The following is a 25739-nucleotide window of genomic DNA, read 5'->3' as shown; positions in this document are numbered from 1 at the left end:
CTGTACTCCAGACCCCCAGGGGGCAGGGTTTCTCTCTTTACTGCAGACCCCCAGGTGGCAGGGTTTCTCTCTGTACTGCAGACCCCCAGGGGGCAGGGTTTCTCTCTGTACTGCAGACTCCCATGGGGCAGGGTTTCTCTCTGTACTTCAGACCCCCAGGGGGCAGGGTTTCTCTCTGTACTTCAGACCCCCAGGGGGCAGAGTTTCTCTCTGTACTTCAGACCCCCAGGGGGCAGGGTTTCTCTCTGTACTGCAGACCCCCAGGGGGCAGGGTTTCTCTCTGTACTTCAGACCCCCAGGGGGCAGGGTTTCTCTCTGTACTGCAGACCCCCAGGGGGCAGGGTTTCTCTCTGTACTTCAGACCCCCAGGTGGCAGGGTTTCTCTCTGTACTTCAGACCCCCAGGGGGCAGGGTTTCTCTCTGTACTGCAGACCCCCAGGTGGCAGGGTTTCTCTCTGTACTGCAAACCCCCAGGTGGCAGGGTTTCTCTCTGTACTTCAGTCCCCCAGGGGGCAGGGTTTCTCTCTGTACTTCAGACCCCCAGGGGGCAGGGTTTTTCTCTGTACTGCAGACCCCCAGGGGGCAGGGTTTCTCTCTGTACTTCAGACCCCCAGGTGGCAGGGTTTCTCTCTGTACTTCAGAACCCCAGGGGGCAGGGTTTCTCTCTGTACTGCAGACCCCCAGGTGGCAGGGTTTCTCTCTGTACTGCAGACCCCCAGGTGGCAGGGTTTCTCTCTGTACTTCAGTCCCCCAGGGGGCAGGGTTTCTCTCTGTACTTCAGACCCCCAGGGGGCAGGGTTTGTCTCTGTACTGCAGACCCCCAGGGGGCAGGGTTTCTCTCTGTACTTCAGACCCCCGGGAGGCAGGGTTTCTCTCTGTACTTCAGACCCAGGTGGCAGGGTTTCTCTCTGTACTGCAGACCCCCAGGGGGCAGGGTTTCTCTCTGTATTGCAGACCCCCAGGGGGCAGGGTTTGTCTCTGTACTGCAGACCCCCAGGTGGCAGGGTTTCTCTCTGTACTGCAGACCCCCAGGGGGCAGGGTTTCTCTCTGTATTGCAGACCCCCAGGGGGCAGGGTTTCTCTCTGTATTGCAGACCCCCAGGTGGCAGGGTTTCTCTCTGTACTGCAGACCCCCAGGGGGCAGGGTTTCTCTCTGTACTGCAGACCCCCAGGGGGCAGGGTTTCTCTCTGTACTGCAGACCCCCAGGTGGCAGGGTTTCTCTCTGTACTGCAGACCCCCAGGTGGCAGGGTTTCTCTCTGTACTTCAGTCCCCCAGGGGGCAGGGTTTCTCTCTGTACTTCAGACCCCCAGGGGGCAGGGTTTCTCTCTGTACTGCAGACCCCCAGGTGGCAGGGTTTCTCTCTGTACTGCAGACCCCCAGGGGGCAGGGTTTCTCTCTGTACTTCAGACCCCCGGGGGGCAGGGTTTCTCTCTGTACTTCAGACCCAGGTGGCAGGGTTTCTCTCTGTACTGCAGACCCCCAGGGGGCAGGGTTTCTCTCTGTATTGCAGACCCCCAGGGGGCAGGGTTTCTCTCTGTACTGCAGACCCCCAGGTGGCAGGGTTTCTCTCTGTACTTCAGACCCAGGTGGCAGGGTTTCTCTCTGTACTGCAGACCCCCAGGGGGCAGGGTTTCTCTCTGTATTGCAGACCCCCAGGGGGCAGGGTTTCTCTCTGTACTGCAGACCCCCAGGTGGCAGGGTTTCTCTCTGTACTTCAGACCCCCAGGTGGCAGGGTTTCTCTCTGTACTTCAGACCCCCAGGGGGCAGGGTTTCTCTCTGTACTGCAGACCCCCAGGGGGCAGGGTTTCTCTCTGTACTGCAGACCCAGGGGGCAGGGTTTCTCTCTGTACTTCAGACCCAGGGGGCAGGGTTTCTCTCTGTACTCCAGACCCCCAGGTGGCAGGGTTTCTCTCTGTACTGCAGACCCCCAGGGGGCAGGGTTTCTCTCTGTACTTCAGACCCCCATTGGGCAGGGTTTCTCTCTGTACTGCAGACCCCCAGGGGGCAGGGTTTCTCTCTGTACTGCAGACCCCCAGGGGGCAGGGTTTCTCTCTGTACTGCAGACCCCCAGGGGGCAGGGTTTCTCTCTGTACTTCAGACCCCCATTGGGCAGGGTTTCTCTCTGTACTGCAGACCCCCAGGGGGCAGGGTTTCTCTCTGTACTGCAGACCCCCATTGGGCAGGGTTTCTCTCTGTACTTCAGACCCCCATTGGGCAGGGTTTCTCTCTGTACTGCAGACCCCCAGGGGGCAGGGTTTCTCTCTGTACTGCAGACCCCCAGGGGGCAGGGTTTCTCTCTGTACTGCAGACCCCCAGGGGGCAGGGTTTCTCTCTGTACTTCAGACCCCCATTGGGCAGGGTTTCTCTCTGTACTGCAGACCCCCAGGGGGCAGGGTTTCTCTCTGTACTGCAGACCCCCATTGGGCAGGGTTTCTCTCTGTACTGCAGACCCCCAGGGGGCAGGGTTTCTCTCTGTACTGCAGACCCCCAGGGGGCAGGGTTTCTCTCTGTACTGCAGACCCCCAGGGGGCAGGGTTTCTCTCTGTACTCCAGACCCCCAGGGGGCAGGGTTTCTCTCTGTACTGCAGACCCCCATTGGGCAGGGTTTCTCTCTGTACTGCAGACCCCCAGGGGGCAGGGTTTCTCTCTGTACTGCAGACCCCCAGGTGGCAGGGTTTCTCTCAGATAAGTAATGTGCATGGATCTCAGGTCAGGATTCAGCACATTTAGTTTGTTTGTTAGAGGGTAAGACACTGTTCTTCAAGCATATTTGTTTTGTAAAATTTTCAGTAGACATTTTTGAAAGTAGTCCTGGTGCGTAGAGTTGTATGTTTTTTGTTAAATATTTGGTTTTTGTTTGCTCTCACCTTTTTAAAGTGAAGAATTGGAGTCTCATCATCATTCTGTTACCATGGCATCTCGTTAGAGTCCTGCAAAGCCATGTCCCAATGCAGAGAATGCACTCCAGAGCCACCCTGTCTGCTGGTGACAGTTGCTGAGGACATTTTTAGGCCCTAGCCCCTCTGGGTGGCCTCATTAATTGAATGCTACTGGTGAGGCCACACACACACTGATATCAAGTGAACACACAGACATTTATACATTCGCACACATCTTGGCTCATTCACACACACTCTCCCAGTCTGGATGTGTGTCAGTCAGATGCTGTATTTGTTTACTCTCCCCTATTGCCTCAGAAGAGGCTGTACTACAGGCACTAGCACAACGCAGGAGGTTGGTGGCACCTTAATTGGGGAGGGCGTGCTTCCGGTTACTAGTCCAACCCTCTAACCACTAGGCTACCCTGACGCCCCATATAGGCTTCATGGGAAATGCAGTGATTTGGCCCGCTGGAGGCTTTCTCTCTCTGTCCCTTTTCTCGCTCTCATTTTCCTCTCACCATCTTTCTGTCTCTCCCTCTCAGGAAACAGTCAGCGAGAGAGACGCTTCACCTGTTGTTGTAGAATGTAAACTGTGTTTTCAGGAATAGGCTAGGGCCTGAATGATGGAGACATGACCACATGGGAACACTCCTCTCTAGTCCTCTCCTCAGTATAATCCGTATGCTGTAATCAGGGTGGCAGCTTAGTGTTTCCTGTTTTGGTCCCGCCCTCCGTCCCATTGTCCTGTCAGTCAACACCAGTAGTTTCCTATGACCATTGTAATCCATTCTTTATCTGGATCAGTGGTGAGAATAGAAGGACCCATGTTGTGTATGAGTCTGAACCTGCTAGCAGTAAGTCACACACCAGCCGCTCTCACCAGGGACAGGAGGAGGTAAAGCTGGCCCCCCACATACACTGGGGCTGGCGCGTCAGCTGCCAGAACCTGGTTTGGAGATGAGACTTTCCCGGGCATCTATTTGTAGAATAATGGAAACACGCAGAAGATTTGAATAGCAGAGAGGAATGCCCTCCTGGTTTATGGTCTGACACTCTGTGGAGAGACACATGTCCACAGTACTCCATGCTAAAGTGACACAGGCTTACTACACACAGCATTGAGATTTGGAGCTGGGACACTGCCTTGGTTTTAAAGTCATTGAAGAGGTTTTCAGCTGGACATATAGTTTTTCTTACAGAGGATGAATAGTGTCTCCAGTAGATTTATTCTCCTGATCTTTTGGTGGTGTAGGAGTGTCATTCATTTAAGGAGGGCAGTCAGCTAGCTGTAAGATGTGATGAATTTAGCCACATAAACAACTATTAATCACTCTGATGGCATAGAGCAGATAATAACAATAACAATAATACTTAACATTTTTACAAGTGTTTATTCACAAGATTAGAAATGGCAGAGATGACTTTTATCTGTTCATAATGTTTTCATATGACAGAGCTCATCTCCCTTGAGCAAAACATTGAGTTTCTCAACTCCGCCTGTAGCGTTTCTGACTCGGATCCATGTGGTGAGCCAAACCACCTGTATCTCTCCTGGAACTGTGAAATCACAACGTATCTCTAGGTGACAATGTACAGAGAGAATGTGTGTGTTACGACCGGCCATTGTGTGGACAGTGTCAATGAAAGGAATTGCAGGACCACGTTGTCTCATGCGAATGTTGAGGGATATTTATTACAAATCCATGGCCCTCAGGCTGAAAATAACACACATTGTACACACACACACAGAGAGAGAGAACAAATGACAACACAAGATTATAACTCCCATTCATATTTAAGAAGAACAGATCAGGGTGTAATGATGAAAGTATGCATGTAACTGTATGATGATGAAATATGTATTATGATACCAATTTAGCAACTGAGCAGTGGAATAAAGGATAAACACTTAATAATATAAATTCATACATCAACTCATACTCTGCCCCTTTTAGATAGAGCTGACAGGCACCCCGTGAAGCCTCCCCTTCACTGTGTGTGGGTGTGTGTCCAGTCACCTCTGTCTGCTCTAGTCCACTGGCTGGATGAGCTCTTAGTTTGAAAGATACACCCCTTAATGGAGAGAGGGAGGGAGGAAGGGTGACACAGAGAGGTAGGGCAAGAGAGAGAGTATCTAGAGACAGGGTGTGTGCGTGAGAGAGTTGAGGGAGGGTGAAAGGGAATGAGAGAGAGTGAGCAAGGGAGAGAAAAAGAGGGAGGTAGATCAGGGATCTGTGTGAAGTCAGGTCAGTCAGTCTCAGTCTCAGTGCTGCTCAGACTCTCTGGATTAGTAATCCTGCCCTTTGGATTGGATTGTTCTGGGAGTGTTTGAGAAAGAGCCTGTATTTGAAGAATAGGCCTGGGGCAGGGTGTCTTGGACTGGGAGCGTGTACTAACTAGTATTTGGACTACCGAGTCGTGTCCTATGGAGGTTCAGGTCCAGAGTCGGCCACTGCCACCCACCATCCTGGAGAATGGGGCGGCCCCTGGCCCTGTACCCCACTCTGTTAACGGTCATCGTCATGCCAACAGTGGGGAGGCAGAGCTGCCTGTCTCCAAGTCTCAGAGGAGACGAAGCGATGTCAAAGTCTACAAGGAGTTCTGTGACTTCTACGCACGCTTGTAAGTCCTGGAGCCAAGATACATGTTACACACTGGGGAGGAGCTGTGTAACAGGATATAGTGATTCAGTGATAACATCTGACTAGGATACATTATTTTGGGATTAAACCCACTCAGTTTATTTATGGTTTAAGGTTATCACAATTAACTGTCATTGACCTTTGTTTGTGAAAGCGTATTAGAAATGTTAGGAATGAGAATAATTCTGGTATTAGGAACAGTTTGATAAGGAACAATTCTGGTATTAGGAACAGTTTGATGATTAGGAACAATTCTGGTATTAGGAAGTGAATAATTCTGGTATTACAGCAGTCTAAGGAACAGTTTGATGATCTGAATTCTCTAAAGTGTTATTTGACATGAACACACAGTTGGCTGGTTTCATGCTCCAGGTCATGGTACCATGGTGAGGTAGTAGACAGTGGCTCAGAGACCCTGTGCTATTTTAATGTTGGGGGAGTTTGTTATGCAAAGTGAAATATGCCAGAAGGCATGATAACTATGTGCCAGTGTGTGCGTGCATTCGTCTGTGTGTGTGAAAGGAAGGGATCTAGGGGATGAGGGCAGGCTAAATATATGTGAGCTTTTTTATGTTGTGCCCCTGTGAATAGTGAGAATGGGGGTTAGTCAGATAATGTTGGCCATTGGGGGTAATGTTGTCAGCATTAAAAGTATATTATCAGTGAAAATGTTTCACATTTCAAACAAGCTTAAGTCAGCGAATATGTCTGGAATGCTAATCATTAGCAAGTCTATAAGGAAGTGAGGGTCTCAGTTTGAAGCTTTGACTTATATGGGGAGGCTAAGTCGGATCCTTAGATGCCTCAGATACTCCAGCACAGACCATACAGTATCTTTCAACCATTGGGACAGAATAGCCATTAATACTCTAGTATGGCTAATCAAACAGAAGCTCTGACTTGTCACCCTCTGATGTGTGATGACAACCTGGTCATTTTATAAACATGAGCACTAGAGACAACGGGTGGGGGGGTGTCATAAGATCAAAACCCAGTGAAACATCATGATACTGCTCTGTCTCCCTCTCTCTCTCCCTGTGACACAAACTCACTAAGTTAGTATCATGAAGTATTTACCACTTAATAGTCGTTCTGTCTATGGGGAAATGCTTGAGTCTTTTGTCTCTTCCTTCCAGCAGGGCCAGAACAGGGAGTCTGAGTCCTTCCTTCTGTCACGTCAGGGTCCTGACAGTATGGCCCCCAAACGTACATACATTACATCAGACAGTGTGATGATAGCTGTAGAATAGCTTGACTGAGAGTCTGCATTGATTCCACATCTTGTGACAATACGTTCTGTGTGCTCTGGAATGTAGTGAGTTACTGTAGTGTTGATCCTGCTGTAGGATATACAGTTACTATATAATGAGAGCGGGAGGAAGAAAGACACGAGAGGGACACGAGATTGAGAGAAATAAGGTCAGGTGTCTCTCTGAGGGGAGAGCAGTGCCATATACACTGAACAAAAATAGAAACGCAACGACTTCAAAGTTACAGTTCATATAAGGAAATCAGTCAATTGAAATTCATTAGTCCCTAATCTATGGATTTCACATGACTGGGAATACAAATATACATCTGTTGGTCACAGATACCTTAACAATGTAGGGGTGTGGATCAGAAAACCAGTCAGTATCTGTTGTGACCACCATTTGCCTCATGCAGCGTGACATATCTCCTTTGCATAGAGTTGATAAGGCCCACTTCTCTTCGATGGATGTGTGAAGTTGCTGGATATTGGTGTGAACCGGAACACGTTGTCATACGCGTCGATCCAGAGCATCCCAAACATGCTCAATGGGTGACATGTCTGGTGAATATACAGGCCGTGGAGGAACTGGGACATTTTTAGCTTCCAGGAATTGTGTACAGATCCTTACGACATGGGGCTGTGCATTATCATGCTGAAACATGAGGTGATGGCGGTGGATGAATGGCACGCCAATGGGCCTCAGGATCTCGTTATGGTATCTCTGTGCATTCAAATTGCCATCGATAAAATGCAATTGTGTTTGTTGTCCGTAGTTTATGCCTGCCCATACCATAACCCCACTGCCACCATGGGGCACTCTGTTCACAACGTTGACATCAGCGAACCACTCGCCCACACAATGTCCTACAAGCTGTCTGTCATCTGCCCGGTACTGTTGAAACCAGGATTCATCCATGAAGAGCACTCTTCTCCAGCGTGCCAGTGGCCATCAAAGGTGAGTATATGCCCACTGAAGTCGATTACGACAACGAACTGCAGTCACGTCAAGACCCCGGTGAGGACAACGAGCACGCAGATGCGCTTCCCTGAGACGGTTTCTGACAGTTTGTGCAGAATCTGACCCGGTTGGCTGGTCTCAGACGATCCCTCAGGTGAAGAAGTTGGATGTGGAGGTCCTGGGCTGGCGTGGTTACAGGTGGTCTGCGGTTGTGAGGCCGGTTGAACGTACTGCCAAATTCTCTGGAGTCGGCTTATGGTAGTGGCATTTCTTTTTTTCAGCTCATGAAATATGTGATCATCACTTTACATGTTGCATTTATATCCACATTCAAAAGTATGGGGACACCCCTTAAAATGAGTGGATTCTGCTATTTCAGCAACACCCATTGCTGACTGGTTTATTGAAGAGCTCAGTGACTTTCAAAGTTCCTAACTTTTCTGACAATCTGTCCAAAATGTCTGCCCTGCTAAAGCTGCCCCGGTCAACTGTAAGTACTGTTATTGTGAAGAGGAAACATCAGCCGCAAAGTGGTAGGCCACGCAAAGCTCACAGAACGGGACCGCTGAGTGCTGAACCGCGTAGCGCGTATAAATAGTCTGTCCTCGGTTGCAACACTCACTACCGAGTTCCAAACTGCCTCTGGAACTAGCACAAGAACTATTAGCACAAGAACTGTTTGTCGGGAGCTTCATGAAATGGGTTTCCATGGCCCGAGAAGCCGCACACAAGCCTAAGATCAACATACGCAATGCCAAGTGTCGGCTGGAGTGGTGTAAAGCTAGGCGCCATTGAACACTGGAGCAGTGGAAACGTGTTCTCTGGAGTGATGAATCACGCTTCACCATCTGGCAGTCCGACGGAAGAATCTGGGTTTGGCGGATGCCAGGAGAGCGTTACCTGCCCCAATGCATAGCGCCAACTGTAAAGTTTGGCGGAGGATAAATAATGGTCTGGGGCTGTTTTTCATGGTTTGGGCTAGGCCCCTTAGTTCCACTGGAGGGAAATCTTAACGCTACAGCATACAATGACATTCTAGATGATTCTGTGCTTCCAACTTTGTGGCAACAGTTTGGGGAAGGCCCTTTCCTGTTTCAGCATGATAATGTCCCCGTGCACAGAGCGAGGTCAATACAGAAACGATTTGTCGAGATTGGTGTGGAAGAACTTGACTGGCCTGCACAGAGCCCTGACCTCAACCCAATCGAACACCTTTGGAATTAATTGGAATGACAAGTGGGAGCCAGGCCTAACCTCCCAGCATCTGGACCCAACCTATTGTGGCTGAATGGAAGCAAGTCCCCACAGCAGTGTTCCAACATCTACAGTTGAAGTCGGAAGTTTACATACACCTTAGCCAAATACATTCAAACTCAGTTTCACAATTCATGAAATTTAATCCTAGTAAAAATTCCCTGTCTTAGGTCAGTTAGGATCACCACTTTATTTTAAGAATGTAATGTCAGAATAATAGTAGAGAATGATTTATTCAGCTTTTATTTATTTCGTCACATTCCCAGTGGGTCAGAAGTTTACATACACTATTAGTATTTGGTAGCATTGCCTTTAAATTGTTTAACTTGGGTCAAACTTTTGGGTAGCCTTCCACAAGCTTCCCAAAATAAGTTGGGTGAATTTTGGCCCATTCCTCCTGACAGAACTGGTGTAACTGAGTCAGGTTTGTAGGCCTCCTTGCTCGCACACACTTTTTCAGTTCTGCCCACAAATGCTCTATAGGATTGAGATCAGGGCTTTGTGATGGTCACTCCATTACCTTGACTTTGTTGTCCTCGCCACAACTTGCCAAAACTTTGGAAGTATAAACCATAGTCTGGCTTTTTTATGGCGGTTTTGGAGCAGTGGCTTCTTCCTTGCTGAGCGGCCTTTCAGCTTATGTGGATATAGATACTTTTGTACCTGTGTCCTCCAGCATCTTCACAAGGTCCTTTGCTGTTGTTCTGGGATTGATTTCTACTTTTCGCACCAAAGTACATTCATCTCTAGGAGACAGAACGCGTCTCCTTCCTGAGCGGTATGACAGCTGCTTGGTCCCATGGTGTTTATACTTGCGTACTATTGTTTGTACAGATGAACGTGGTACCTTCAGTTATTTGGAAATTGCTCCCAAGGATGAACCAGACTTGTGGAGGTCTTGGCTGATTTCTTTAGATTTTCCCATGATTTCAAGCAAAGAAGAACTGAGTTTGAAGGTAGGCCTTGAAATACATCCACAAGTACACCTCCAATTGACTCCAATTATTTAAATTAGCCTATCAGAAGCTTGCAAAGCCATGACAATTTTCTGGAATTTTCCAAGTTGTTTAAAGGCACAGTCAATTTAGTGTATGTTAACTTCTGACCCACTGGAATTGTGATTCCGTGAATAAGTGAAATAATCTGTCTGTAAACAATTGTTGGAAAAATGTATTGTCATGCACAAAGTAGATGTCCTAACTGACTTGCCAAAACTATAGTTTGTTAACAAGAAATTTGTGGAGTGGTTGAAAAACGAGTTTTAATGACTCCAACCTAATTGTATGTAAACTTCTGACTTCAACTGTAGTGGGAAGCCTTCCTTGAAGAGTGGAGGTTGTTATAGCAGCAAGGGGGAGGGCAACTCCATTTTAATGCCCATGATTTTGGAATGAGACGTTCGACAAGCAGGTGTCCACATACTTTTGGTCATGTGGTGGGTGAGTTTGCGTTCTTGTGTGAGCATGTGTTTCTCCTGGACACACATTGGAATTCTGACCTTTTAAACAAAGCAGCCCTCCCTCCTCCTCTTGCCCCTCTCTCTGTCCTTTCATTTTGTTAAGTCTGACTAATAACAACAGGCTGTTTGGAGAGACAACTCCCTGGCTGTCATTGAAAACCCCCTAATTTACCCATTAAGTCTGGTGACATGAACGTGGGCTTGAGTTTGTGTGTGACCAGGAGTAACAGGCTGCCCTGTAGCTCTGAGATGGAGAGAGATGCCCTTATTTGAACTAATTCTCTCCTCTCTCCTCCCTGCACACACATACTGTACACAGAGTCTCTCACATACCTTTCACTATGGCTAAAAGTTTTTCAACCTGGTGTTCCTTGGCAGGGTTTGTGCAATATTGGCTCTGCTTGGGCCACTCACTCACTCACTCACTCACTCAGTGCTGTGACTATACAGCGTGCATCTCTGTTGATACAGTATGTGTTAATTAAGGACACATGGGAGGGCGCGTCTCCCTGTTTCTCAAAACACAGCATCTAGATTGTCCTGCTTTTCCTTCTTCGCCTGAAGCGATGGTGTGCAGAGACGGACCAACAAACACCAGGGGTTACTGTGGGAACTGACCTGAGAATCCATATGTGTGTGTGAGGGAATGTGTGTGATCTCAGCTCACTCATTTCCCCCACCCTGATATCCAAACCCTGAATACAGCCTCTAGCTGGGTGTGTTGTGTCAGAGAAAAACTATTATTTCTGTACGATGGGTGATGGATGTGCTTCAGCCGTGGTGTGGCTGCTGACAAAACCTTGCCAAGAGGGTTCTACATTGTGACTTTACTCAATTACCTGTTCTTTCCCTTTATTAGAAAAGAGAAAAGGGATACTCAAGATAACTCTCGCCCCCTTTCTCACCTCTCTCAGCAACATGGCCAATGCCCTGGCCAATGCGATGTGTGAGCGCTGTAAGAGTGGCTTTGCCCCGGCGGAGAAGATCGTCAATAGCAACGGGGAGCTGTACCATGAGGGATGCTTCGTCTGTGCTCAGTGCTTCCAACAGTTCCCCGAAGGTCTCTTCTATGAGGTGACATTCTCTTACGTTACCCCTCTCACCATCATACCCTCTCTCCCTTCTCCCCCTCTCACCATCATACCCTCTCTCCCTTCTCTCCCTATCACCATCATACCCTCTCTCCCTTCTCTCCCTATCACCATCATACCCTCTTTCCCTTCTCTCCCTCTCACCATCATACCCTCTCTCCCTTCTCTCCCTCTCACCATCATACCCTCTCTCCCTTCTCTCCCTCTCACCATCATACCCTCTCTCCCTTCTCCCCCTCTCACCATCATACCCTCTCTCCCTTCTCTCCCTCTCACCATCATACCCTCTCTCCCTTCTCTCCCTCTCACCATCATACCCTCTCTCCCTTCTCTCCCTCTCACCATCATACCCTCTCTCCCTTCTCTCCCTCTCACCATCATACCCTCTCTCCCTTCTCTCCCTCTCACCATCATACCCTCTCTCCCTTCTCTCCCTCTCACCATCATACCCTCTCTCCCTTCTCTCCCTCTCACCATCATACCCTCTCTCCCTTCTCTCCCTCTCACCATCATACCCTCTCTCCCTTCTCTCCCTCTCACCATCATACCCTCTCTCCCTTCTCTCCCTCTCACCATCATACCCTCTCTCCCTTCTCTCCCTCTCACCATCATACCCTCTCTCCCTTCTCTCCCTCTCACCATCATACCCTCTCTCCCTTCTCTCCCTCTCACCATCATATACATTGCCCAGCCTGAAATAAACCCTAAGCCCCTTGTCTTAGAGACAATTATTGCATTAGCCTCCCTCCTGTCACAAATTCGATATTAGGTATAGTGTATTAGCTGGATCGACTCCTAAACTCACAGCACTCCGCCCAATGCATTACTGGCCCATTAGAGGCTTGTCTGGCTGGTCAGTGGCCAGCAGAATAGACAGGAGGCCAGACACATCCAGCTGACCCTAGGGATCCCAGAGCTCTTCCCTGAAAGGGAGATCAAAGCCACAGACAGATCTGTAGAGGTACAGGTGTATCTATGCCTACCGTATGTTCTAATCAATGACTGGTTCTGATGCTTATGTTCTGTATTGATTGATCCAGAAACACATAGACTGTGACTACTAAAATAAGATGATCATGTATTTTCTGACTGTAAGACAACAGTTGCCTTCCCGGCAGCCCATCCAGACTACACCTAAACTACACTGCTCAAAAAAATAAAGGGAACACTTAAACAACACAATGTAACTCCAAGTCAATCACACTTCTGTGAAATCAAACTGTCCACTTAGGAAGCAACACTGATTGACAATAAATTTCACATGCTGTTGTGCAAATGCAATAGACAACAGGTGGAAATTATAGGCAATTAGCAAGACACCCCCAATAAAGGAGTGGTTCTGCAGGTGGTACCACAGACCACTTCTCAGTTCCTATGCTTCCTGGCTGATGTTTTGGTCACTTTTGAATGCTGGCGGTGCTTTCACTTTAGTGGTAGCATGAGACGGAGTCTACAACCCACACAAGTGGCTCAGGTAGTGCAGCTCATCCAGGATGGCACATCAATGCGAGCTGTAACAAGAAGGTTTGCTGTGTCTGTCAGCGTAGTGTCCAGAGCATGGAGGCGCTACCAGGAGACAGGCCAGTACATCAGGAGAGGTGGAGGAGGCCGTAGGAGGGCAACAACCCAGCAGCAGGACCGCTACCTCCGCCTTTGTGCAAGGAGGAGCACTGCCAGAGCCCTGCAAAATGACCTCCAGCAGGCCACAAATGTGCATGTGTCTGCTCAAACGGTCAGAAACAGACTCCATGAGGGTGGTATGAGGGCCCGACGTCCACAGGTGGGGGTTGTGCTTACAGCCCAACACTGTGCAGGATGTTTGGCATTTGCCAGAGAACACCAAGATTGGCAAATTCGCCACTGGCGCCCTGTGCTCTTCACAGATGAAAGCAGGTTTCCACTGAGCATGTGACAGAGTCTGGAGATGCCGTGGAGAACGTTCTGCTGCCTGCAACATCCTCCCGCATGACCGGTTTGGCGGCGGGTCAGTCATGGTGTGGGGTGGAATTTCTTTGGGGGGCTGCACAGCTCTCCATGTGCTCACCAGAGGTAGCCTGACTGCCATTAGGTACCGAGATGACATCCTCAGACCCCTTGTAAGACCATATGCTGGTGCGGTTGGCCCTGGGTTCCTCCTAATGCAAGACAATGCTAGACCTCATGTGGCTGGAGTGTGTCAGCAGTTCCTGCAAGAGGAAGGTATTGGTGCTATGGACTGGCCCGCCCGTTCCCCAGACCTGAATCCAATTGAGCACATCTGGGACATCATGTCTCACTCCATCCACCAACGCCACGTTGCACCACAGACTGTCCAGGAGTTGGCGGATGCTTTAGTGCAGGTCTGGGAGGAGATCCATCAGGAGACCATCCGCCACCTCATCAGGAGCATGCCCAGGCATTGTATGGAGGTCATACAGGCACGTGGAGGCCACACACACTACTGAGCCTCATTTTGACTTGTTTTAAGGACATTACATCAAAGTTGGATCAGCCTGTAGTGTGGTTTTCCACACATTTTTGTGTGATTTTGTTGTAAACGATTCAACTATGTAAAGAACAAAGTATTTAATAAGAATATTTCATTCATTCAGATCTAGGATGTGTTATTTTAGTGTTCCCTTTATTTTTTTGAGCATTGTATATTGAAACTAACTTTTTTCTTGCAGTTTGAGGGCAGGAAGTACTGTGAGCACGACTTCCAGATGTTGTTTGCTCCCTGCTGCCACCAATGTGGTGAGTACAGGAACTGCACCTACACAGCATCATTTGATTTGATTTTTATGTAGTCCCATGCACAGGGTTGCAGATGTAGTTGCAGTGTACAGTGAAATTCTTAAGCTCCAACAGTGCAGGTGTGAATGAAACAAAATAATATACAGTGGGGCAAAAAAGTATTTAGTCAGCCACCAATTGTGCAAGTTGAGAGGCCTGTAATTTTCATCATAGGTACACTTCAACTATGACAGACGAAATGAGAGAAAAAAAATCCAGAAAATCACATTGTAGGATTTTTAATGAATTTATTTGCAAATTATGGTGAAAAATAAGTATTTGGTCACCTACAAACAAGCAAGATTTCTGGCTCTCACAGACCTGTAACTTCTTCTTTAAGAGGCTCCTCTGTCCTCCACTGTATTAATGGCACCTGTTTGAACTTGTTATCAGTATAAAAGACACCTGTCCACAACCTCAAACAGTCACACTCTAAACTCCACTATGGCCAAGACCAAAGAGCTGTCAAAGGACACCAGAAACAAAATTGTAGACCTGCACCAGGCTGGGAAGACTGAATCTGCAATAGGTAAGCAGCTTGGTTTGAAGAAATCAACTGTGGGAGCAATTATTATGAAATGGAAGACATACAAGACCACTGATAATCTCCCTCGATCTGGGGCTCCACGCAAGATCTCACCAGGACCAGGACGACTGATCCGTGTAAAGGAAAGAATGAATGGGGCCATGTATCATGAGATTTTGAGTGAAAACCTCCTTCCATCAGCAAGGGCATTGAAGATTAAACGTGGCTGAGTCTTTCAGCATGACAATGATCCCAAACACACCGCCCGGGCAACGAAGGAGTGACTTCGTAGAAGCATTTCAAGGTCCTGGAGTGGCCTAGCCAGTCTCCAGATCTCAACCCCATAGATAATCTTTGGAGGGAGTTGAAAGTCTGTGTTGCCCAGCAACAGCCCCAAAACATCACTGCTCTAGAGGAGATCTGCATGGAGGAATGGTCCAAAATACCAGCAACAGTGTGTGAAAACCTTGTGAAGACTTACAGAAAACGTTTGACCTCTGTCATTGCCAACAAAGGGTATATAACAAAGTATTGAGATGAACTTTTGTTATTGACCAAATACTAATTTTCCACCATAATTTGCAAATAAATTCATTAAAAATCCTACAATGTGATTTTCTGGATTTCTTTTTCTAATTTTGTCTGTCATAGTTGAAGTGTACCTATGATGAATTACAGGCCTCTCTCATTTTTTTAAGTGGGAGAATTTGCACAATTGGTGGCTGACTAAGTACTTTTTTGCCACACTGTATATACTACCATTCAAAAGTTTGAGGTCACTTAGAAATGTCCTTGTTTTTTGTTTTTGTCAATTTAAAATCATATCAAATTGATCAGAAACACAGTCTAGACATTGTTAATGTTGTAAATGACCATTGTAGCTGGAAACGGCTGATTTTTAATGGAATATCTACATAGGCACACAGAGGCCCATTATCTGCAACCATCACTCCTGTGTTCCAATGGCACGTTGTGTTAGCTAATCCAAGTTTATAATTTTAAAAGGCTAATTGACCATTAGAAAACCATTTTGCAATTATGATAGCACAGCTGAAAACTGTTGTTCTGATTTAAAGAAGCAATAAAACGGGCCATCTATAGACTAGTTGAGTATTCTTTAGACTAGTTGAGACCCCGGTGCACAACTGAGAAAGAGGACAAGTACATTAGTGTCGAGTTTGAGAAACAGACACCTCACAAGCCCTCAACTGGCAGCTTCATTAAATAGTACCCGCAAAACACCAGTCTCAGCGTCAACAGTGATGGGATGCTGGCCTTCTAGGCAGAGTTGCAAAGAAAAAGCCACAGACTGGCCAATAAAAAGAGAAGATTAAGATGGGCAAAATAACAGACACTGGACAGAGGAACTCTGCCTAGAAGGCCAGCAAGGACTGTGTGTGTGTGTGTGTGTGTATGTGTGTGTGTGTGTGATATATATTACACACGTTTGTGTTGTGTGAAGGTCATGTTTGGTCTCCTTTTAACCCTGCTTCCCTCACCTTGAGCTCTAGACACAACTGTGTAGACTTCTACAGCCAGTTGTTTTTCTCTCTAAATGAACTTGGGCCGGGACAGTACCAGTATCGCAATATTTTTTTACTTGGCAAAAATGACAACACAAAGCAGACCAAACTTTTTGGTAATTTTAAAAGTCTGCTGTATGTAAAATAGTGTGTGTGCTTTAGCTTGGGGTAAAAATGGTTTGTTTCCAACATTAGGGCTGTTTTCCTAAATACATTTTCTACCATACTAACGTTTATTGCGATACTGGTATTGTCCCGGCCCTAACATTTACAGGTGGATATGTGTGTGAACGGGGGATGTTATAGCCTTGCCAGTGTGTTGTCCCTGACTTCCTTCTTCTCTTCCTCCTCCTCCCAGGGGAGTTTATCATTGGTCGTGTGATCAAGGCGATGAACAACAGTTGGCACCCTGACTGTTTCTGCTGTGACCTCTGCCAGGCCGTGCTGGCTGACGTGGGCTTCGTCAAGAACGCCGGCAGGTCAGTCCAGAGACTTGGGCTGGATCATTGATCAGCCATTACTGATCTAACACCAGGGGACAGCAACCTTTCCACTTCATAGCTTTTAGAAAGCAAGGAGAAATCCACACACTGTTTACACCCCACTATAGTTTTAATGTGGCCAGTAGCGGTGCGTGGGTGTAATCACTGGGGAATAGCCCCTGTATATAGCCTCGTTATTGTGTTACTTTTTTTTTGCTTTAGTTTATTTAGTAAATATTTTCTTAACTCTATTTCTCTAACTGCATTGTTGGTTAAGGGCTTGTAAGTAAGCATTTCACGGTAAGGTCTACCTACACATGTTGTGGTGCAACAATGTCATACTCTTTTGGACCAGACAGCATCAGATAGATGACCTACACATACAGAAACAGATGGGCGCTGTTTCGCTCGCTCAGATGCCTTCTCTGGTCAGATACATTGTCTCTTATGAATTGAAGGATAATTTTGAAACACACAGAGAGGAAGCCTGGCTTCCCTTGATATCCATGAATAAACACCACTGAGTGTAGCAACATAATTTCTCCCTCTGGGTCAGGCTGATCTCATTCTTTATTATCATGTATCTCTCTCCCTCAGACACCTGTGTCGCCCGTGTCATAACCGTGAGAAGGCCCGTGGTCTGGGGAAGTACATCTGTCAGAAGTGCCACGCCATCATTGAGGAGCAGCCGCTGCTGTTCAAGAACGACCCCTACCACCCCGACCACTTCAACTGCAACAACTGCGGGTACACATGCAAACAATATAGAAACAACCAGTGGTGAAAAAATTACCCAATTGTCATACTTGAGTAAAAGTAAAGATAACTTCATAGAAAATGACTCAAGTAAAAGTGAAAGTCACACTCCAACACTCTGACATCCATTTAGGGATGTTCTCTTGATAAGTGCGTGAATTGGACCATTTTCCTGTCATGCTAAGCATTCAAAATGTAATGAGTACTTTTGGGTGTCAGCAAAAATGTATGAAGTAAAAAGCACATTATTTTATTTAGGAATGTAGTAAAGTAAAAGTTGTCTATATAGAGTAGAGTAGAGTAGAGTAGAGTAGAGTACAGGTACCCCAAAAAATTACTTTAGTATTTTTACTTAAGTACTTTACACCACTTGAAACAACTCCACAAACTTTATATACAACCACTACACAACCAAAACACAATATTTATACAAGCTAAATCACCACACTAACTTAACACACCTGCTACAGAAACCTAGTGGTCTGTATATAACCACTAACTTATCTTTACTCAACTTCTACACAACCTAGTATAAACACAACTTCTACACTAACGTCTATGCAACCTATACATGTACTGTAGCCTGTCAGTGGTAGAAACTCAAGAGCTGTTATAGACAGGGTTTGTTCTCTGTTGCAGGGTGGGACTCCTCCGGGTTGGGTTCACTAGTGTTTACCCTTGTAAAGTCAGCCAAAGGGGAGACGAAAGGGAGGAAGAGGGCAGGGAGAGAGGGAGGAAGAGCAGAGAGGGAGTGAGTGACGATAGAAGAATGATTATCTGAGTAGCTCTTTTAGATGGCAGTTGAGAGGCAACTCCAATCTAACCAAACCTTTCCTGTAAGACTGTCTGTTCTTAAACAAACCTACAGCTGTCAGCCTGTCCCATGCTTGAGGCAGAGGTTGTGATAATGAGTGTTCAGTCAGGAAGTCAGTGCAGGCGACTCATTCCCCTCACTGCCACTGGGTTTGTGTTTTGAATACAGTGCACTTACTATCCCCTAGTAAGGTAGGACTCACCAAGACCAGAAAGCATAGAGGGGCACACTGTTGGCAGGATGCTAAACAAAAGAATCATAGTCAGCATCACACACAAACACACACCAGGGAACACCAGATTAGGCAAGGAGCTGGCTCTGTAATGACTCATACTAACACATTGAATATCACAAATTGAGAAGAGAGGTGTGGTCAGCAGCATTCCACTGTTACAATTCTTCACTACTCCGTTACTCAGGGGCTGCAATATCTACTGGTTTTAGATTTTATCACTTGCTTTTAGTCTTAATTTGAGCTATTCTACCTGGGTAACCTGGTGTCTCAGGTCACTAACATTAATTGATTGATCACTGTCAGTATTCAAAACGGAACTAGCTAAAGCAATATCTTTGTTCTCCAAAACGATGGGAAAGAGTGATGTAGTTAGTGATGATGTAATGGTCCCTCCTCTCCCCTGTAGTAAGGAGCTGACTGCTGATGCCAGGGAGCTGAAGGGAGAGCTGTACTGCCTGCCCTGCCATGACAAGATGGGTGTTCCCATCTGTGGTGCTTGCAGGAGACCCATCGAGGGCCGCGTGGTCAATGCCATGGGCAAGCAGTGGCACGTCGAGGTATGATGACATCACTCCTACAATATGGACCTATTCAGTAGTGATGGGAAGTTCGGCTCTTTATACTGACTCGTCTTTTCAACTTGTTATAAGAACAAATCTTTCGACTCAGTTGTAGGTCGGAGCACATCTCTGGAGCCGCAGGACCGGAGGAGTGTGTTTCAATCCTGCTGTAGGAGTCATTGCAGCCAGAAGGTCAAACCAATGCCAATTGAACAAGTTACTCTGAAAACGAATCATGGCTTTTGAGTCAGTAAAAAGAGTTAAAGGACAAATCGTTCACAAACTGCACATCACTACTGTTCTGAAGGTTGCAATGTTATAGAACAGAACATTTAGATTTAAATGTATTGTATATGATTATAGTATTTTGTAGCCATGACGTGATTATTACAAAGCAGAATACTTTTATATTCTTCGGTATGCCCTGCTTTCTTTCATTGTCTCTGAATAACTATAATTGCTCAGAACATCAAAGTAGAAATGTATTCAAGGGAGTTTGTATGTGGAATGAATGTTATTCTAGCCTCCTCTGTGGTATTTCTACCCTGCTCTCATATCATCTCTGTGGTCATGTTTAGACTATCTCAGAATGGAGGACATCCTTCCTCTTTCTTTCCCTCTGCCTCTCCTCTATTCATATCTCTGCTGCCTTCTTTCCTCTCTACTTTTCTCCTACTTGCTATCGCTCCTCCCTCCCTCCTGCAGCACCATGTGTGTGCTCTGTGTGAACGTCCATTTCACGGCCACCCGTATTATGAGCGTGGGGACCACGCCTACTGTGAAAAACACTTTAACATGGTAAGGGGTTAGTTAGGAGACCTGTTCTGGCTGCATCCTGTCCTGCTCTGTCTGTGCTCCATTCTGCCCCCTGGTGGAACCCCCCTCACACACAAACAAGGCTCCTGTCTGTCTGTAGGGGTGAGTGCTTCACAGGGGGGGCGCTCCTGCCCTGCTGCTGCCCTCTGAACCCACTAATCTCAGACTAGACTGGTCTGGTCTGACTCTTAATAGGTCTGAACTGAGCTAGACAGAACTGGATTGAACTGACCTGTGCTGGTCTGTCTGTACTAACCTGTTGTGTGGGGCCATGTTGTGTGTGTGTTTGCAGCATTTTGTGTGTGCTAAGTGTGAGAAACCCTTCCTGGGCCATCGCCACTACGAACGCAAAGGACTGGCCTACTGTGAGACTCACTACAACCAGGTAATGTAGGGGAAGGCTGCACAGCCCAAGGAAAGATAAGTCACACAATCACATCTCTACTCAGTAACTTTATCCAATCCAGGCACTGTAGTCTATTTATCTTTGAACAAATCTTTGAACATGAATAAGAGCCTGAGGAGAATGATTGCATCTTGCTGTATGTAATGTGAATGAGACCTCCAGTCTTGTTTAGTTCTATGGGACCATCTAGTGGTAGATGTATAAATGTACAGTATTTAGCTCTATATTATTGATACTAATGCATCAAAATACTGTAGACATTTAAGTCAATTGCATGGTTCTATTGAAAACACAGTAAAGAAATTGTCATTTGTAAACAAGTGATTTGTGAGGCCTTTGACTCCTCCCCTCCTCTTCTACAGCTCTTTGGAGATGTCTGCTACCACTGCAACCGTGTCATTGAGGGTGATGGTAGGATATTATGTTTCATCATCTAATATTGTTATATTAAAAATATTGTATAAATATTGTATGTCATGTTAGTGTATGCATTACTTGTTTGAAGTGCGTGTTTGTGTTGTGTGTTCCAGTGGTGTCAGCCCTGAACAAGGCATGGTGTGTCAACTGCTTCGCCTGCTCCACCTGCAACACCAAGCTCACCCTAAAGTAAGTCAGGCTGACTGTGTTAACATAGCAAAAACATCCTGTGATCCCACTGTTAAATTCTAAATAACACAGTTAAACTCAAACCAAGTTCATTCATCCACTGGGTCACACAGCTGCATAAGACAAAGACATGTTTCCACCAGCACAAGTATATATACTCTCCTTTAGGCGGAGTCCCCTGCTTTTCTCTGAACACTATCTTTGTTGCTAGGCAGGAAGTTCAGGGATGTGGGTAATAAACTGTTCCTTCTCCCTTCATATGACCTGACCTCGGCCCACCAGCTAATCCACAGCTACCCTTATTAGTGACTGCAACCATGTGATTGCCTTTTCCCTTACTTAGTAACGTTCCAGGCCCATGGCTCTTATCCAGCCTCCATTGACCCCACCATATACATTCCTCATACATGTAACCATTAACTTCTAGTATAGCAAGTATTTGAAACTAGAACCCAACACCAGACAGTGTAAAACCATGTAAGACGATATTTGAGAGGTTTCTGAAGCGTTAGCACTGTCCTTCTCTGTCTCTCATCTGTCTCTACTATACCTGTTACACTGTACCTGTAGCTTTTCCATCTACCTGTGTATTCCTATATTCTCTCTGTCCCTCTGTTTCACTTGTCCTGTTTGTCTGTCCATATCCTTCCTCCTCCTCTCTCCTTCCTCCTCCTCTCTCCTCCTCCCTCCTGGTCCTACCAGGGATAAGTTTGTAGAGGTGGATCTGAAGCCTGTGTGTAAACACTGCTACGAGCGCCTGCCAGACGACATGAAGCGCCGTCTTGCCAAACAAGAAAAAGAAAAGAAGAAGAGAATGCCCATGTGTCTGTAAACCCTTGCCCTTCCTTTCTCCTCACTTCCACTTTCCATTCATTGGTTAGTTTTTTTCCCATGTGTTGTGATTTTACTTTTTATGTTTTCATGTTTCCTATCTGTTTTTCATTTGTCCATTCTGACAAGTCAGTTGAAGGTTTTAGACACAGAGATCAAACATGTGTTAAACACTATCTTTGAATCATGCATTTTTGATTACATCACTTTCACCATCTCTGTAATTGATCCATTTTAGCGTAAGAACAATCAACAGAAGTAGAGATTAGCTACAGATCATAAATAATTGCCGGTACCGGTTGGTAAAATCGCCTAAGCTGTTCTTTGCGTCAGTTCCGGTTTCCCGTGCAATGTTGACCATATTTAGAAACTCTGCAGGAAATGGTTATTCTATATGGCCAGACACACTCATGGTTTATCGTAATGCTGTAATAATTGGACCAGAAGTTCAATCAGCTGGTCGAGGCTAGAGGCATGTACAGTATGGTAGTGTGTGTTTCCTCAGATCAGTGTAAAGATGAGGCTTTGTTCACCAGTTCCTGGTTGATGGTTAAAACACTAATCCTTTCCTGTCTCTGTGTACTGGATGTTTGACTTGCTGTCTGATTTTTTTCAGACGCCAATGTGTTTCACATGTGCTCTCCCTGCTAAAGCCTAAAACACTGTAGAGTTGAATATGCTCAAATGACCTCTTTCCAGGAGTAAGAGGGAGAGGGGGAAAGAGCATGCGGGAGTGGAGGGGAGGGAGTAGAAGGGGAAGAGAGGGAGCAGGAGAGAAAGTAGTGCTGGAGTGGAGGGGAGGGAGTAGAAGGGGAAGAGAGGGAGCAGGAGAGAAAGTAGTGCTGGAGTGGAGGGGAGGGAGTAGAAGGGGAAGAGAGGGAGCAGGAGAGAAAGTAGTGCTGGAGTGGAGGGGAGGGAGTAGAAGGGGAAGAGAGGGAGCAGGAGAGAAAGTAGTGCTGGAGTGGAGGGGAGGGAGTAGAAGGGGAAGAGAGGGAGCAGGAGAGAAAGTAGTGCTGGAGTGGAGGGGAGGGAGTAGAAGGGGAAGAGAGGGAGCAGGAGAGAAAGTAGTGCTGGAGTGGAGGGGAGGGAGTAGAAGGGGAAGAGAGGGAGCAGGAGAGAAAGTAGTGCTGGAGTGTAGGACTCTTTTTATTTCACCTTCACCTCTTGATATAGATCAATGAAAGTCAGAACCCTGCTCATACAGTATCTTTGTCTCTCCCTTATAGGAACAAGTTTGTGGAGTTTGACATGAAGCCGGTGTGTAAGAAGTGTTACGAGAAGTTTCCTCTGGAACTTAAGAAGAGGCTGAAGAAGCTGGCGGAGACGGTGGGCCGGAAGTAGACACAGACTGACCGAGAGAGACTGACCGAGAGAGACTGACCGAGAGAGACTGACCGAGAGAGACTGACCGAGAGAGACTGACCGAGAGAGACTGACCGAGAGAGGCTGACCGACAGACCCAGACAGACTGACAGACAGACCCAGACAGACTGACAGACAGACCCAGACAGACAGACCCAGACAAACTGACAGACAGACCCAGACAGACTGACAGACAGACCCAGACAGACTGACAGACCCAGACAGACTGACAGACAGACCCAGACAGACTGACAGACAGACCCAGACAGACTGACAGACAGACCCAGACAGACTGACAGACAGACCCAGACAGACCGGAAGCCTATAGTCACTAGATGGCCATGCTAGAATGGACAAAAGTGATATCATCAGAATGTTTGAGCAACCACATGAGCTATTTGTTCTTGGTGTAAGGTTAGGGATTAGGGTTATGTTGTTGATAAATTACATTTGCAGTTTCCTTCAATCTTTTCATGCTTGGCCAAATAGTGACAACCCATGAGCAGAGAGACCGACAGTACACAAAGAAGAGTCCTCGCCAAATCAGTGCCTTTGTCTAAAGACATATTCATATTATATTCATATTTATCCTTGATGCTAATATCATATATTTAATTGTTATTTTAGCTTAAAATGTCACTTCAAAACCCAACTTGTTTATTTAAGTATGCATCAGTGTCCTGGTATTTCATCATAAGAATGAAGAGTATTGATAAGGTTGTTACTGCCAGTGTGCTGGTCTGTTTCTGCCTTAGCCAACTACTTTATCATTGTCATGCCAAACAGACAGACACCTGGGCTATGTTACTGATGCTACTCTCAATCACATTACTGTGCAGCAGAACTGGGTTGAGAGTACCAGAGTAGAGAGTACCAGTCAAAAGTTTGGACACACCTACTCATTCCATGGTTTTTCTTTATTTTTACTATTTTCTACATTGTAGAATAATAGTAAAGACATCAACTCTGAAATAACACATGGAATCATGTAGTAACCCAAAAAAGTGTTAAACAAATGAAAATATATTTTATATTTGAGATTCTTCAAAGTAGCCACCCTTTGCCCTGATGGCAGCTTTGCACACTCTTGGCATTCTCTCAACCAGCTTCATGAGGAATGCTTTTCCAACTATCTTAAAGGAGTTGCATGGTAAATTGGAACGATTGGAATTGTGCCAAAAGTGCAAATTCTTGGCACCCTGCATACCGGTAAGCTAAATCAAGAACATGTCAAGTATTTTAAAGTATCTAATGTATGTACAGTGCTATTTGAGCCAGATCTGCTAGGCAGCTTCTTGAGCGAGAGAGTAGCCTCCATCCCAGCAGTTGAGGTCATATAGAGAAGTCAGATTCGTACCAGAGGTTTGTGTACATTTTTCAGGATGTATTGAAATATTATCCAAAGATAGTACTGAATAAGGTGACACGTGTATGCATATCTCATATAGAGCTTTTTGTGTGTCCACAACATTGTGTGTGGTGTTTATATTGTTCTATTCATATTATTTCACAATTGTTACATTTCCTTTGTGCTTTTATCACACAGACAGTAAAAATGTAAGACGTTATGTCACTGAAGGGTGTTTTGTAAACTTGGATAACAGATGTTTGTATGTTTTTGACAGTATTTTCAGAATAAACATAACCCACTTTTATCAACAGTAATGGAATCAAATAATATCTGGAAAATACTTTTCTCCATTCTTTACATGTCATGCATTACATTGTCTTTTAAAAGGGGGGATAAACATAACAGATACAAACAATTCCATTGATTTAGGATCTGCTTGTAACTGCAATGTTAATTTTTCCTTTTACTTTAGATGAAAGCGCATGTATGAGTACTGTAAGATGTGTGAATGTGTGTTTTTCCTAGGTGTAAGCTCAGCTATCCTCTTATGGCAGTGTGACTTCTATCTAGATGCTCCATAGGAAGTAGAGATCTGCCGGTTAGAGAGAAGCATTCTATCCCTGTAGAAAACATGAATTTAGAGTTTTAGTTTTCCGCGGTGTTAAACTTTACTTGGAAGAAATGTGTTTGGCATAGAGTGATACAATTCCACATTCCACTGCTAAATGGGAATTTTAAAACCCTGTTTTTCCTCTGTCGTACTACAATATAATATGCTATGCTACATTCAAAGCCTTGATTAGTGTTCGCCTTATGCTTGTTACTTTAATTTTGGTTTGTTTCTAATGTCATCATATTCAACTTATTGACTTCTGAATAATAAAAAAATCCTGCTACATGTTTCTTTGTGCATTTGATGTTTTAAAAAAAAGTATTTTCTTAATGTCTGTCTAAAAACGTATACGAAATCAAATATTGACCATCACATGAGATCCTACAGTAATTATATTTATTTAACCTTCAAGTCCGTTAAAGAACACATTCTTATTTACAATGTCGCCTACATCGGCCATATGGGATTCCCAATCACGGCCGGTTGTGATGCAGCCTGGATAACTACAGCCTACTAACGCGATTGTTTTTGTGCAATAACAAAAA

At 45.8% G+C, this 25739-nt stretch overlaps 1 protein-coding gene across 9 annotated transcripts in view; it reads left to right on the top strand.

The window, feature by feature from the left end:
* The window catches only part of LOC110520376 (LIM and senescent cell antigen-like-containing domain protein 1), a 36570-nt gene extending 11089 nt beyond the window's left edge, over window positions 1-25481 (top strand). For 4 of the 9 annotated variants that reach the window (XM_036974912.1, XM_036974910.1, XM_036974909.1 and 1 more), the window contains exons 2-12: window positions 11365-11524; window positions 14208-14274; window positions 16721-16841; window positions 17442-17591; window positions 19056-19206; window positions 19915-20007; window positions 20318-20410; window positions 20794-20842; window positions 20962-21037; window positions 21740-21913; window positions 23095-23269. In XM_036974912.1, the coding sequence (XP_036830807.1) occupies window positions 11365-11524; window positions 14208-14274; window positions 16721-16841; window positions 17442-17591; window positions 19056-19206; window positions 19915-20007; window positions 20318-20410; window positions 20794-20842; window positions 20962-21037; window positions 21740-21869 (1090 nt within the window). In that variant the 3' untranslated portion in view covers window positions 21870-21913; window positions 23095-23269. Of the gene's footprint in view, window positions 1-5026; window positions 5508-11364; window positions 11525-14207; window positions 14275-16720; window positions 16842-17441; window positions 17592-19055; window positions 19207-19914; window positions 20008-20317; window positions 20411-20793; window positions 20843-20961; window positions 21038-21739; window positions 21914-23094 lie in introns of those variants that run through there. The other 5 variants (XM_036974905.1, XM_036974908.1, XM_036974906.1 and 2 more) reach the window with 5 other exon arrangements.
* Window positions 25482-25739: the final 258 nt, after the last annotated feature.

Source organism: Oncorhynchus mykiss, chromosome 3 (genome assembly GCF_013265735.2).
Source record: "Oncorhynchus mykiss isolate Arlee chromosome 3, USDA_OmykA_1.1, whole genome shotgun sequence".
Classification (NCBI taxonomy): Eukaryota; Metazoa; Chordata; class Actinopteri; order Salmoniformes; family Salmonidae; genus Oncorhynchus; species Oncorhynchus mykiss.
The sequence above is the reverse complement of the archived record's forward strand: the minus strand, read 5'-3'. Positions and strand labels throughout refer to the sequence as shown.